At 40.8% G+C, this 12,556-nt stretch overlaps 1 protein-coding gene across 5 annotated transcripts in view; it reads left to right on the forward strand.

Annotated features, from left to right (window-relative positions):
• Nucleotides 1–12,556, forward strand: part of ABCA2 (ATP binding cassette subfamily A member 2) — a 602,913-nt gene that overhangs the window by 226,820 nt on the left and 363,537 nt on the right. For all 5 annotated transcript variants that reach the window (XM_033959797.1, XM_033959792.1, XM_033959793.1 and 2 more), the window contains 2 exons: nucleotides 2,269–2,390; nucleotides 8,373–8,477. In XM_033959797.1, the coding sequence (XP_033815688.1) occupies nucleotides 2,269–2,390; nucleotides 8,373–8,477 (227 nt within the window). The remainder of the gene's footprint in view (nucleotides 1–2,268; nucleotides 2,391–8,372; nucleotides 8,478–12,556) is intronic.

Consider the following 12,556-nt stretch of genomic DNA (forward strand, 5'->3'; position numbering starts at 1 on the left):
TTTCCGTGTGGCAGCCGCTAGTGCGGCTTTGTAAGAGGCCGTTGGAGATGTTAAATTGAATCCTAGTCATAGAACGAACATGATACAATATGAGAAATAAAAACATTTAACAGCACTGTAAAAAATCATTTAACAGAAATAAGATAAATGTCAGCAGAATGAAATAGCTAAGAAGAAAAAAATTAAAAAATTTTAATTGAATCAAGTTGGGCAGACTGGATGGACCATTCGGGTCTTTATCTGCCGTCATCTACTATGTTACTATGTTATGTTACTATAATAGGCAGCATATTTGTGCACATGTGTATATAAATGTCAAAAATCCGTCTAGGCATTCTTCTGTAAGCATGCACATATCTTTGATAGCTCAGAGTTTGCAGGTGGGTGTTCACAAGGACAGAGTTTGGGCAGAACATGGATAGGGCTCAAGCTTTCATACATAATTCTATAAACTAGCAAGTTAGGCTAGGTTTGAACATCTACATCATCTCTGTGACTAGAGTAAGTGCTCATTGCCTAAGGGCCAGATTTTATAAACGGCGCTGTAATTGGCCGCCCTAAAAAATGGCTGCAGATCGCATGCCAATCACACAACACCACCGTTTCTAGAATCGCAGCTTTATGAAAGGTACAATTAGTCACCTTTGTTGTCATTTTTTGCTTTCCAATTTTGGGAAGGCGGTATCTCCTTTTTTTCCGAACCATTGTTTCTTTCCACTATAGTCATTGGATCTGGATGAATCTCTTAATACCAGGGAGACTGGACTTTGTTTCTTTAGTTCAATTTATTAACTATCAACAATGAATAAAACCAAAACAATACACTATGGCAATGCAATTAGTGGACGGAGCAGGAGAGAATGTGATTGCCCTGATGCAGCCGTTGTTCGGCGAAACAAGAGTCTTGTTTGGTGACATCCAGTTCCTTGTCTTTGGTCAGCATGAGAAGTGCTATAGCAGGAAGATCTACTCGCTGCTGTTTGTGTTATCGTCAGAAGATAAGTGAACTGTTTTGTTCTTTTTCTGGCTCCCTGTGCACAATGGTGGCTTTGGTCCCATTTTGAAAAATTACATTTTGAAATGTGTGGAGTTTTTTGCCTATGATACAGATCAGGACTGGCTTAAGAACTCATTGGGTTGCTGTCCGTATATTGTTGATAAGTTGAGGATTTTTCGCCACCTATTATAAATGTACTTTCATGGGGTATCCCCACCACTAGGCTAATAACAATTTTTTGCTGATTGTATTTATATTTTGTTATTGCGATTTGGATTCTTATAATGCAATTAATTTACCATAAAGTACATACCATCAATCAGAGAGTAAAAACATAAGACAATACAACAGAGTATTATAGTAAAATACTAACACTAAATAGGCAGTCTGGATGAATACCAGTTATAAAAGACAGAAAAATAATTTTTGAGAGCTTTCTCATATTATGATTTAATTCTAAATCGGAATCCAGGATTACATCTAGGATTCTAGATGAATAATCTATTCGCAAAACTTCACCAGATATTAACTTTACTTTACTTCATACGTACAGATACGGTACTCTGGTTAGGGTCAAAGTAAATATGATGGCTGATCCAATGAAAAGTTGCCTTTGCAGGCTGTGGGGATTTTGGACCTAGGGATGGTTTAAGATATACTTGTGTTACTACAGAGGCCAGGATTTTAATGGCCTTCATTTCTGGCACCTACCTTTCACATGAATCGTATCTATGGAGGTGCTTTATGCCAACCTAGACATGTATGTAAAGCATCTCTGTAGAGGCGACGAAGACATTATTTTTCTAGGCGCTAGTAAGTGCCTGCATATTTTTAAAAATAATATTTTAATTGTTTTTTAATGGCTTTTACCATTTAAGTTAGGTGCCAGTAGGGCACTTAACTTAAGGCTCAATTTACTGGCACCTAACTTAAGGCTCAATTTATAGAATATGGGCCTAAGTGTTTATGCATGTATGTACCTAGTTATGCTAGTATTCTACAGTATAAAGGAAAGCAGGTGCCTACTTTTCTCTGTAGAATAGTTTTCCAATAGGTGTCCTTTGTATAGAATTGACCTCTTTGTGTTAAGCAAGCTCACAAAACTTTAGTCTTTCTGACTTAAAAAGTGCTGTAAGTATAGTATATCAAAAGGTGGTTGAATCTGATGAAAGTACAGTACCAAGTACTTGTATCAGAGTGTCTTTTTCTCCCTCAGTCAAGATATTACTGTGGAAATATTTTGATAATTTCTCTGTTCTTTTTGGTTTCAGGGTTCACGCTTGACTCTGTAGTGAAGAATAAGAATGAATTTGAGCAATTCCTCACTCAAAACCTCTCCCTACCCAATGAGACTGTGCAGCTACTGATGGGATCCAACATTAATCTTAAGGAGGTAGGGTAATGATGCTGTTCAATTCACATCTCCTCATCTTCTGCCAGTCTGTTTTTCTGGATGTGGCCCTTTTTGTTCTGACCCAGATCTGCTGGTGTTGCCACTCATACCTTAAGAGTTAGGACCAGGGGTCAACTGATCATTGGGACAATTGGGCAGTGCCTGAAGGTCCACAGCGGTAGAGGGGCCCACTTTCCCCTAGCCTCCATCTAGTTTAATCACTTTTGGGCCCAAACCACTACCAGTCCACCCTAATCTAATCTAATCTAATCAGTAGATTTATATTCTGCTATTTTTCAATTCAGATTCATAGTAGATTACAACAAGAACTCCTCTACATTAAGGGTAGCACATATACTTAAAAATTATTGCACAGAGATAAAATATCAAGAATAACATATCAAAAAAGTTAGTCTTTAAAACTTTATGAAAAATAATATATAAATTCAGGCTTCTTATTTCTAGAAGAAGATCTGAACTGTCTGATAAGAAAACGATCATACCAGTTGACTCTTCCTAATTACTCTAAAAACAGTTGGAAATTGAATTTTAAAGTTACCTTTATTCCATGCAATAATAAAATTAGCTGGAATACATAAAAGAGATATGAATTGTTTTTGAGCATTCCCATATAAAGCCTTATGTATTAGACATGATACCTTAAACTTAATCCTGTATCTAATCGGAAGCCAGTGCAATTTGTGCAAAAGAGGTGAAGACTCTTCAAATTTTCTAACCGAAAAGATTAGTCTAGCAGCTGTATATTAAAATAACTATAATCTAGTAAGAACATTTTCAGATGCTCCATAGTAGAGAGGAGAGGGTGGCTATTGGTTAGAGTTACAGCTTCAGCACCTTGAAGTTACTGCTCCTTGTGACCCTGGGCAAGTCCATTGCCCCTGGTACATTAGATAAATTGTGAGCCCACCGGGACAGAGAGGAGGAAGGCAGGAGTCCCAGGAGATACGCGATGACAGCAGGCAGATGCTGCCAGTAGACATGCAGCGCCAGCATGTGAACCTCTGGCCCGTCCTCAGGACCTGCCTTTAGAGGCACGTCCTGTAGGCTGGCACGTCTCTTCCTCCTCAGTGTGCTGCAGCACACTTGGAATCTCAGGAGGTACCCTAGTGTGCTGCAGCACACAGTTTGAGATACACTATTCTATTCTACACTAAGGATGAAAGATCAGGTAGTAGCTATGATAAAATTTACTTTTTTCCACATGCGACTACTGAGCGGATTGAAATCGATGATGTCAGTGTATGACTTTTGGATAATGTTTCAGACAATAATCACGAAGCTAGATTACTGCAATGCCCTTTATTTGGGGATAGCGTCGGCACAAAGTAAGGCCTTACAGATGATCCAAAATGCTGCAGCATGTCCGATATGTGGTGTGAGAAAATTTGATCTTCTTTAGCAACTCTCCAGACTGGTATAGGTTTCTTACAAGCGGGGTATATATCTCATCATGGCCAGCAGGTGGAGACTGAAACAAAACTGTGGAATAGTACATAAGAGGTACCTTCCCTATCCCTATCAGTCTTCTTTCAGTCTCAGCAGGTGTGAGGAGCTGTACCAATCTCCCTCGGTAGAGCTGTTGGAATTTGTTTAGGGATCCTGGTCCCCTTTTTTGTGCCGGATTTAGCTTGGGTGGGCCCTGTTTGGGGGTCCGTCTGACCTTGGCAGTGTCAAACCCAGCAGGTCTCGAGCTGAGTCACTCCCCTCTCCTTTATTTTTTTTAGAGGTACCTCAGCAGTAAGCCTTGTCCCCTAATTCTAGCAAGGCATATTACTTTGAGAACCAGCGGAGTCTGTTCTGTTAAAAAACAAAAATCCTGAGGTACTGCCGGTCTGAAGGGTTGCTTTCCCTTTACATTTGCTGTATTTTTCAACTAACTAGCTAGGTCGCATAAGGAGCAATTGAGCACTTCTCAGGGGAAGAGGTGCTCAATTTCGTCCAGACGCGAGGCACTCGTGGCCAGCCTGAAAACAGCTGTTCGGGCCGATGCGGTGATGGAGCCTTTTTCAGCAGCGGCTGCAGGCATCCAGAGCTCCCCGCTGCTAGTGCCTCGCGAGTCAGCAGGGAGCAGTGGGGAAGCCCAGTCTTATAACACCATGGCTAAAAAAAAACTTCACTGCCTGCCAGTAAGATTCCAAATCAACTTTAAAATACTAGTGTTTATGTTTAAAGTTATTCATCAAAGCATCCTTTAGTCTCTAATGCACGTAATGACACACTGTCGGCTGCTAAGAAACTTTAAGGTCTGAAGGGGTGATATGACTGCCATTCACAGAATTTTCACAAGTACATTATGAAAGTACAAGGACATCTGCAATCTCTTTAGCTGGAGTGACATTATGGAATAAATTGACAGGACCATTAAGAGCCCTTTTTGATAAAAAAAAAAATTAAGAAAGTATTGAAAACTACTTTATTTGTGGAAGCATTTAAATTCATAAGGATATTGGCAATCCTCCATAAACCGCTTCGAACTACCATGGCTTTGGCAGTATATAAGAAAATAAATTATTATTATTATTTTAAGCCTGCTCGACTATTGCAACATCATTTATCTGGGATCTCAAAAAAACCATTCAAAGACTCCGAATCATACAAAATTTGGCAGTGCGACTGATTTTCGGTATAAAAAAATGGGATCACATAACTCCATACTACCAAAAACTTCATTGGCTGCTCCTAGAAGCAAGAGTGTTGTTCAAATTTGCCTGCCTATGTTTCAAATCTATTCTTGGTTTGGCCCCCCTATACCTGGTCTCCCATTTTAAATTGGATAGTTCCACCAGGCCTACACGCAGAATACATATGTTTAGCCACCCTACAATAAAAACCTGCCGATACGAAAGATTCTTTGACAGAACTCTTGCTTTCCAAGTAAGTCAACAGAACGGCTGGCTAGGCAACATCATCAAGCACTCCTCAGAACTCTTAAAGCCTTATCCCTGTATACTACTTACATGTACTCAATGTCCCTACATTGTGATTTTTACTCTGTCTCTCTCCCTCCCTACAAATATTCATGTATTCAAAGACTTCATTGTTATTCTTTCGCTGACTGTCCAGCTCTTCTTATTGTAAACCGTCTCAAACTACTATGGTTTTGGTAAAATATATAAAAATAAAATTATTATTATTATTATCATTATTAGATAGGGAAAATACTTGAAGTACCTGTATGTAAACCAGTTTCAGTATGATTGTACATAAAGGTGGTATAAAAGTCACAATCCTTATCCCCTAAATAGAATTGCAGTAATCCAAATATGGCAATAATATCAACTGACAAAGTACCCGAAAACTAGATTGTGACAAGATGGATCTTATAACTCTCAGTTATCAAAGACAGAAAAATAATTTTTGAGAGCATTCTCATATTATAATTTAATTCTAAATCAGAATCCAGGATTACATCTAAGATTCTAGATTAATAATCTATTCGCAAAACTTCACCAGATATTAACTTTACTTCATTCATATGTACAGATACTCTGGTTAGGGTCAAAGTAAATATGATGGCTGATCCAATGAAAAGTTGCCTTTGCAGGCTGTGGGAATTTTGGACCCTTGGGATGGTGTAAGATCTGCCTAAGTGCTACTACAGAGAAGGATCCTACAGTATCTGCTTGTTTCATAGGGCAGCATTGTGAAGCTTTGAAAAATATTGGATATAGGGAATATAAACTGATTGCTGCATTACAATCACTGGGGTGTGGAGTGAGAAAGATACTTAACAGCTCAGCTTTCTAATTGCATCACAGTTGTTATGTTTGTACAGTGCAGAATTAGGCATTCGAGGTACTTTCTATAAGATTTAAGTGGCAGATGGGTGCATAAAGGCCATTATTCTAGTCATTTACATGGTGAGACGTCAAAAACGTGCGGGACAAAACTGCACTGACAATCGCACACTGAAAATCGCATGCAGGACTTATGTGCGCTGCCTTCAAATAGTTGCTGTTAGAGCTCTGAAGGGGTGTGGGGGGGAGCCCCCCACTAAACTGACAAGTGTTGGTGCTCCCGTTGGGGGGTGATGTGGGGGGAGGAGGACTTCCACCACCACTACACTGAAAACTGTCAAATACCAAAAATAACCTAAGCAGTTTTCTCTCTGCCGCAACTTCCTGTTTCTGACAGGGCAGATTGCTGCAGTGAGGGAAAGCTTCGGGTCAGCCACCGGCAGTTTGTGAGAACGGCTGCCATGTCGGGCCCCTCTGAAAAGGAAAATTTAGCTTTTTAATAAAGCACTTCGGACTGCGGGGCCCCCTGGACCTGTGGGGCCCAGGGCAGCTGCCCTGTTTGCTCCCTATAACGCCGGCCCTGGGCCCCCCCCTGACAATGTCGGGCCCTAGGCACGTGCCTCTTGGGCCTATCCTTTAATCCGGTCCTGCACATGCCTAAACACATGCATGTGTATATTTCTAGTTACACTAGTATTCTATAAAGGAAAGTAGGCATCTTCTTGGTGCCAAAATGTAGGAACTCCTTTATACAATTCCTTACTCAGTGTGGATGTACACAATTATACAGCACAGAGCAAAAAACAAATTCCTTCCAGACTCTATTTATCGATTTAATTCTTTCAATCAGCATATTTCTCTCAAATCTAATTACATCATTGCACCAGGTTATCTTCAAACCAAAAACTGTGTTCTGCTTTCTTTTGGAGTTATTCAGTGTTTGGAATCTGTAATTTTACCATTTATTGTCTGAACTATCTTTTATCCACAGATGGTAAAATCTGTTTTCCCTTAGCCTGAACAATTTCCCCTTGCTTTGTTGCCCCTAGAGTTTGTAAAGATTCCATTTTATGATCCTTACTTCATCTAATGGATGTAATTGTATAGCATAATTAAAATTATGCTATGCAATCATCTTCCCAATCATCTCTTCTTTGGTAAGAAATTGCTCCAGCCTGCAATTTTTTCATCATATGTAAGTCCCCATATTGGTTTTCTGACCGCCTTGTGTAATTTCAATTTTATTGATTGTATGTATTTTATCTTTTGTTGTGAACCGCTTTGAACCTTTTCAGGTATAGCGATATACAAAAATAAATTATTATTAAAATTTTTATTATTATTAAAACAGTGGTCCCCAATCCTGTCCTGGAGGACCACCAGGCCAATCAGGTTTTTAGGCTAGCCCTAATGAATATGCATAGAGCAGATTTGCATGCCTGCCACTTGCTAGCCCTAATGAATATGTAAATCTCTCTCATGCATATTCATTAGGGATATCCTGAAAACCCAATTGGCCTGGTGATCCTCCAGGACAGGGTTGGAGACCACTGCTTTAAAAGGATTGGATGCTCTCAGTGAAGAGTTTTCTACACAGTATTTTTTATTATTGTACTTTTTTAATTGAATTTTTATGGTTTTATATGTCAGTATTTAATAAATTATCTCCAGAACATCTGTATTAGAGAATGACATGGTGACAAAATTCATCACCGTTCCCGTCGCTGCGGATAACCACGGGAAACCATCTTCATGTCATTCTTTAAGGAAAGAGGGAAGAATCAGAGTATGAATGGCCACAACCAGTGACCCGCAAGCTTTGCTTTGAAGAATGCTGGTGTAGAAGGACAGAGGATGAAATAGACACTAGAAAATGACATGGGTTTATTTCCCGCGGTTATCCGCGGGGACGGGAACGGTGATGAATTTTGTCACTGTGTCATTCTCTAACATTCTGTATCCATAGTTTTTTTTTGTTTGTTTTCATCGGTGGATTGTTTTCACTGTGGATCATTGGGTCTCCCCATTTTTCTTTGTTGTGCTACATGAGGAAACTAACACCTTCATTCCATGCTTCCACAGCCTTGTTTAACTTATCTGTTATGCATCAAGTCAGGGTATTTGACTTTTCTCTTTCTCTGTTTAGTATCAACCAGTAAGCCTAGACATTTCTGCCTGGGACAGTTACTGTCCATTTAACTTCCTGTTACCTTTGTGGCTCTAGGTATATCGTTTGTTTTTTAACTCTCCACCATGGTCTCTGGATGATGAACAAGAAAAGGAGCCTAAGGATAGATTCAGTACTAGAAAGAAGATGCTTCCTTTACAGGTAAAAAAACAAAACAATTTCATCCTATACCCCACATGTTATTGTTTACAAAATGGTCCATTAGGCCACATAATCTAAGTCAGACATTGGTATCCAATCTGGTTTTCAGGATTTCCCCAATGAATATGCATTACAAGCAGTGCATGCAAATAGATCTCAAGCAAATTCATTGGGGAAATCCTGAAAATTAAATTGGAATATGGCCCTCGAGCACTGGAGTTGCCCATGTCTGATCTAAGTCATGCTCCCAGACACTAGTAGGAAACTGAATATGGGCCTAAACCATTCTCTGAGGGCTAACTCGCATCACTGCCATACAATGGAAATATCCATTATAAGAAGCTGACTGAGCCAACTGAATTGAATCATTGAACATTTATAGTAAATGAGCAAAACACAGATAAACAAAATGTTCCTCAGCTGGTTCATCGGAGAAGAAGATAACAATGGAGGCAGTAATATCATTGATGGTAGCAAACTGACAATGGTGTAACTTAATGATGACTCTAAGACAGGGGTGGGTAACGAGGGCTGCAATCCAGTCGGGTTTTCAGGATTTCCCCAATGAATATGCATGAGATCTATTTGCATGCACTGCCTCCATTGTATGCAAATGGATCTCATGCATATTCATTGGGGAAATCCTAAAATCCTGACTGGATTGCTGCCCTCGTTGCCCACCCCCTGCTCTAAGATGATGGTCTTTCTTTACTTTGCTTAGCTCTTTTTGTATTGCTGTATATGTAGGTATATCATTTTGGGGGGAAACATTTGTGAATCGGACCATTTGCAGATACATTACATAGCATTACATTACATTAGTGATTTCTTTTCCGCCAATACCTTGCAGTTCAAGGCGGATTACATAAAAGTTTTCAGAGATTACATAAAAGTTTACAGGAATAGCATTAGAGATGTCATAAGAGTTACATAAGAATTACCAAAGAGTTGTCGAGATCTTAAGGTGATAAATGTTGGGTAATAAGAATTACCAAAGAGTTGTCGAGATCTAAGGTAGTAAGTGCTGGGTAAATAGAGGCAATCCTTTGTGGCATGCTGCTTTGCCAGACCTTTGGGGGCAATTCTTTGTTTGCTTCAGTTGTGTTTTTGAAAAGCAACTAACAAAAGGTTTGTGGTACAACAGGCAGGTGGATTGGAAGTGAAATATCCCAAATGGCACAATATTTTTCAGAAGGTATTTGTAATTGGGATCATTTTCTCATACACCCCCACAACTAAAAACTTATCTGTCACCCTAATAAATGCCAGATCAGTAAATTATAAAGACATCATACTAAATGACCTCACAAGTAAAAACTGGGGCATATTCCTGATTACAAAAACGGGCCTAAAGACAATGATGGAGTTACACTAGGTATGATATGTCCCATAGGCCAGTGTTTCTCAACTTCTTCAACCAAGTATTCCCTAAGCCCATTCCCCCCGCCCAAGCTCTGCCCCAGACCTGCCCAAGCTCCACCCCTGACTCCATCCCCTTAATAATAGTACTAATTGTAATGCAATTTCTTCCATCCATTTTTCATATTGTCACCAGCGGGGTCAGGGCAATTGGTCCCGAGCCGCTGGGACACAGAAGAATTGGCTCTTGTGTGCTGCGGCTAGCTACACAAGAGTAAGTAAGTCAGGATTCAACCCAAAAACAAGGAAAAAAACACACTGTAAACCGGTAAGTAAGAATACAAAACCTGGACCGGATTTAATGGTGCAATATCCAAAAACAAAAGGGTTGCTTCACACATCAGCTTGACATCAGTCTTCAAAATAAAGTAATCAAAAACTAAGCTTTGTCAGACAATAGCCGCCAATAGGTAAGTCTTTGTAATGTTCAAAAGAGGTAAACTTAACAGTCCTATTGCAGTCCAATATTTCTCCAAAAGAAAGAGGTTTCAAAACTCAAAACTAGAAACCTTAAACCTCAACAAAAAGGATTCTTTTCTGCAACAAGCATTCCCAAACAATAAGATTTCTCTGTACATCGAATAATATAGTCCCAGCATAAGTCCTTATTCTTCACCAAAAAGACTTGTGCTTGAACCAGTGCACCGGCACTGATTCCTCCAGCCGCAGTAGTGCTGGATAAGGTGGTGTGCTCCATTCTAATACTGCCAAGATATGGCCCTCTATCCCTCCACATTTGACGTGGGGCTAACCCCACCACCTTCAAACAAACACAGGCAGACTTGCTCAAAAATAGGCTTTAAAACAAAAACTTGTACATTTGTAATCTATAGTCAAAGTGTTAGTCACTTGCCTTTGGCTAGCAGACTTCCATGGGCTGTGTGCTGGCAGGTACCTCAGTGAAAGACTCCGGTTCAAAATCCAGTTCCATATCTTGGAACTCTTCGCAAGGATTTTCAGGTGCCTCTGCCCCAGCCTCTATCAGCTCCATCTGCTCAGGAACAGCATAGTTTTGCAGAGCTCTCAGCCCTGAGCTTTGCGACTGCTTGCTTTCGCTGCCTGCTTGCTTCTCTCCCTCCAGCCATGCAGACCTGAGGTTTAGGAGCTGGGGACCATGCCCCAAACGCTCAGGTGTGCCGGATATCCTGACTTCCTTTCCCTTCCTAGATGGGGGAAGGGAAATCTGCCTTCTGGCACTTGCACTCCCCCTGCTGGACACAGGAGTAATAGTAGGCAAAAAGATATCTTGTGGATTACCTAGAGCAGCTTGAGCACCATCTGCTCTAACAGTGGGATTTCTATCAGGGACAGCCCTAGCAGGCATACCTTGCATATCACAATATACACACTATATAATCTTATTAATACATAATGGTAACCACAAAATTAAAAAAAACCCACACTGTATGTAGAGAAAATGTTAATTATCATTTATAGTCAGGTTTTTTTCCCTAGAGGTCAAGGCAGATGGCTTTAAAATATGCAATGTCACCTCAGTAACAACTACAGAAAAATAGACAAATATAGTGCAAAATGTACACAGCAGATATAAATTCTCAAAACTGACACATTTTGATCACTAAATTGAAAATAAAATAATTTTTCCTACCTTTGTTGTCTAGTGATTTCATGAGACTCTGGTTGCACTTCTTTCTGACTGTGCATCCAATATTTCTTTCTTTCTTCCTCCTGCATGCTTCCTTTCCTCCGGACCTCATGCTCTTCCCCAACCAACATCTCTCGCTGTCTCTCCATGAGTCCAACTTTACTTCCTCTCTCCTCCACCCCTAATGGCAACAAATCTTCTTCTCCTCTCTCTCACTGTCCATCTGTCTTGAGAGATCCAGGCATCTCTCCCACCCCCTCTACTGTCACATCCAACATTTCTCCCTCTCTCATCCCCTGGATCATGTGCAGCATTTTTCACCACTGTCCATCAGCTCCATGCCCATTTCTCCTTCTATTACCCCTCTGCAGCACCATGCCACATATCTCCCTCCATCACTATGTTCAACATTCCTCCCCCTGTCATCCCCTTCAATCTGTCCCTCTATTCCCTTTCCCCCACATTTCTCCTCTCATCCTTCTCTCCTCATGTATCTCTACCTCTCTCCTCTTTCTCTTTATGCCCAATTTTCCTCTTTCCTCCTTTCCCTCTTACTCACACACTGATGCCCAACAATTCTCTCTTTCTATTCCCTCCCGTCCCAAGCTAGTGCATCCTTCCACCCTCCCTTCTGTGTTTCATGTTCATGCCCCCTTCCTTTTGTTTTGAGTTCATGCCCCCTCCCTGCCTTCAGCCATTGTCCAAGAATCTTACCCCTCCAATGTCCCAACATGCTCCTTCAACCTTCCCCCACTCCTTTCTCCCTGTGTCCTCTTGTTCAAACCGCACTGCTCCTTCTGCCTTCAGCAGCTTGTTCGGAGGACGCGCAGCAGGCAGCAGTTTACACGCTGCACGTGGCTGACCCACAAGCCTTACCTCTGATGTCAGCCCTGATGTCAGAGAAAAGGTTTCCGAGTCAGCTACATGCAGCGTGTTAATTTCTGTCTGCTGTGTATCCCGTGAACAAGCTGCTGAAGGCAGAATGAGTGAGGAGGCAACTGAGACATCCCCTCCCCTCCCCTCCCTGCTGACCCAAAAGGCTTTCCTGTGACGT

The sequence above is a fragment of the Geotrypetes seraphini genome, chromosome 10, assembly GCF_902459505.1.
Source record: "Geotrypetes seraphini chromosome 10, aGeoSer1.1, whole genome shotgun sequence".
Classification (NCBI taxonomy): Eukaryota; Metazoa; Chordata; class Amphibia; order Gymnophiona; family Dermophiidae; genus Geotrypetes; species Geotrypetes seraphini.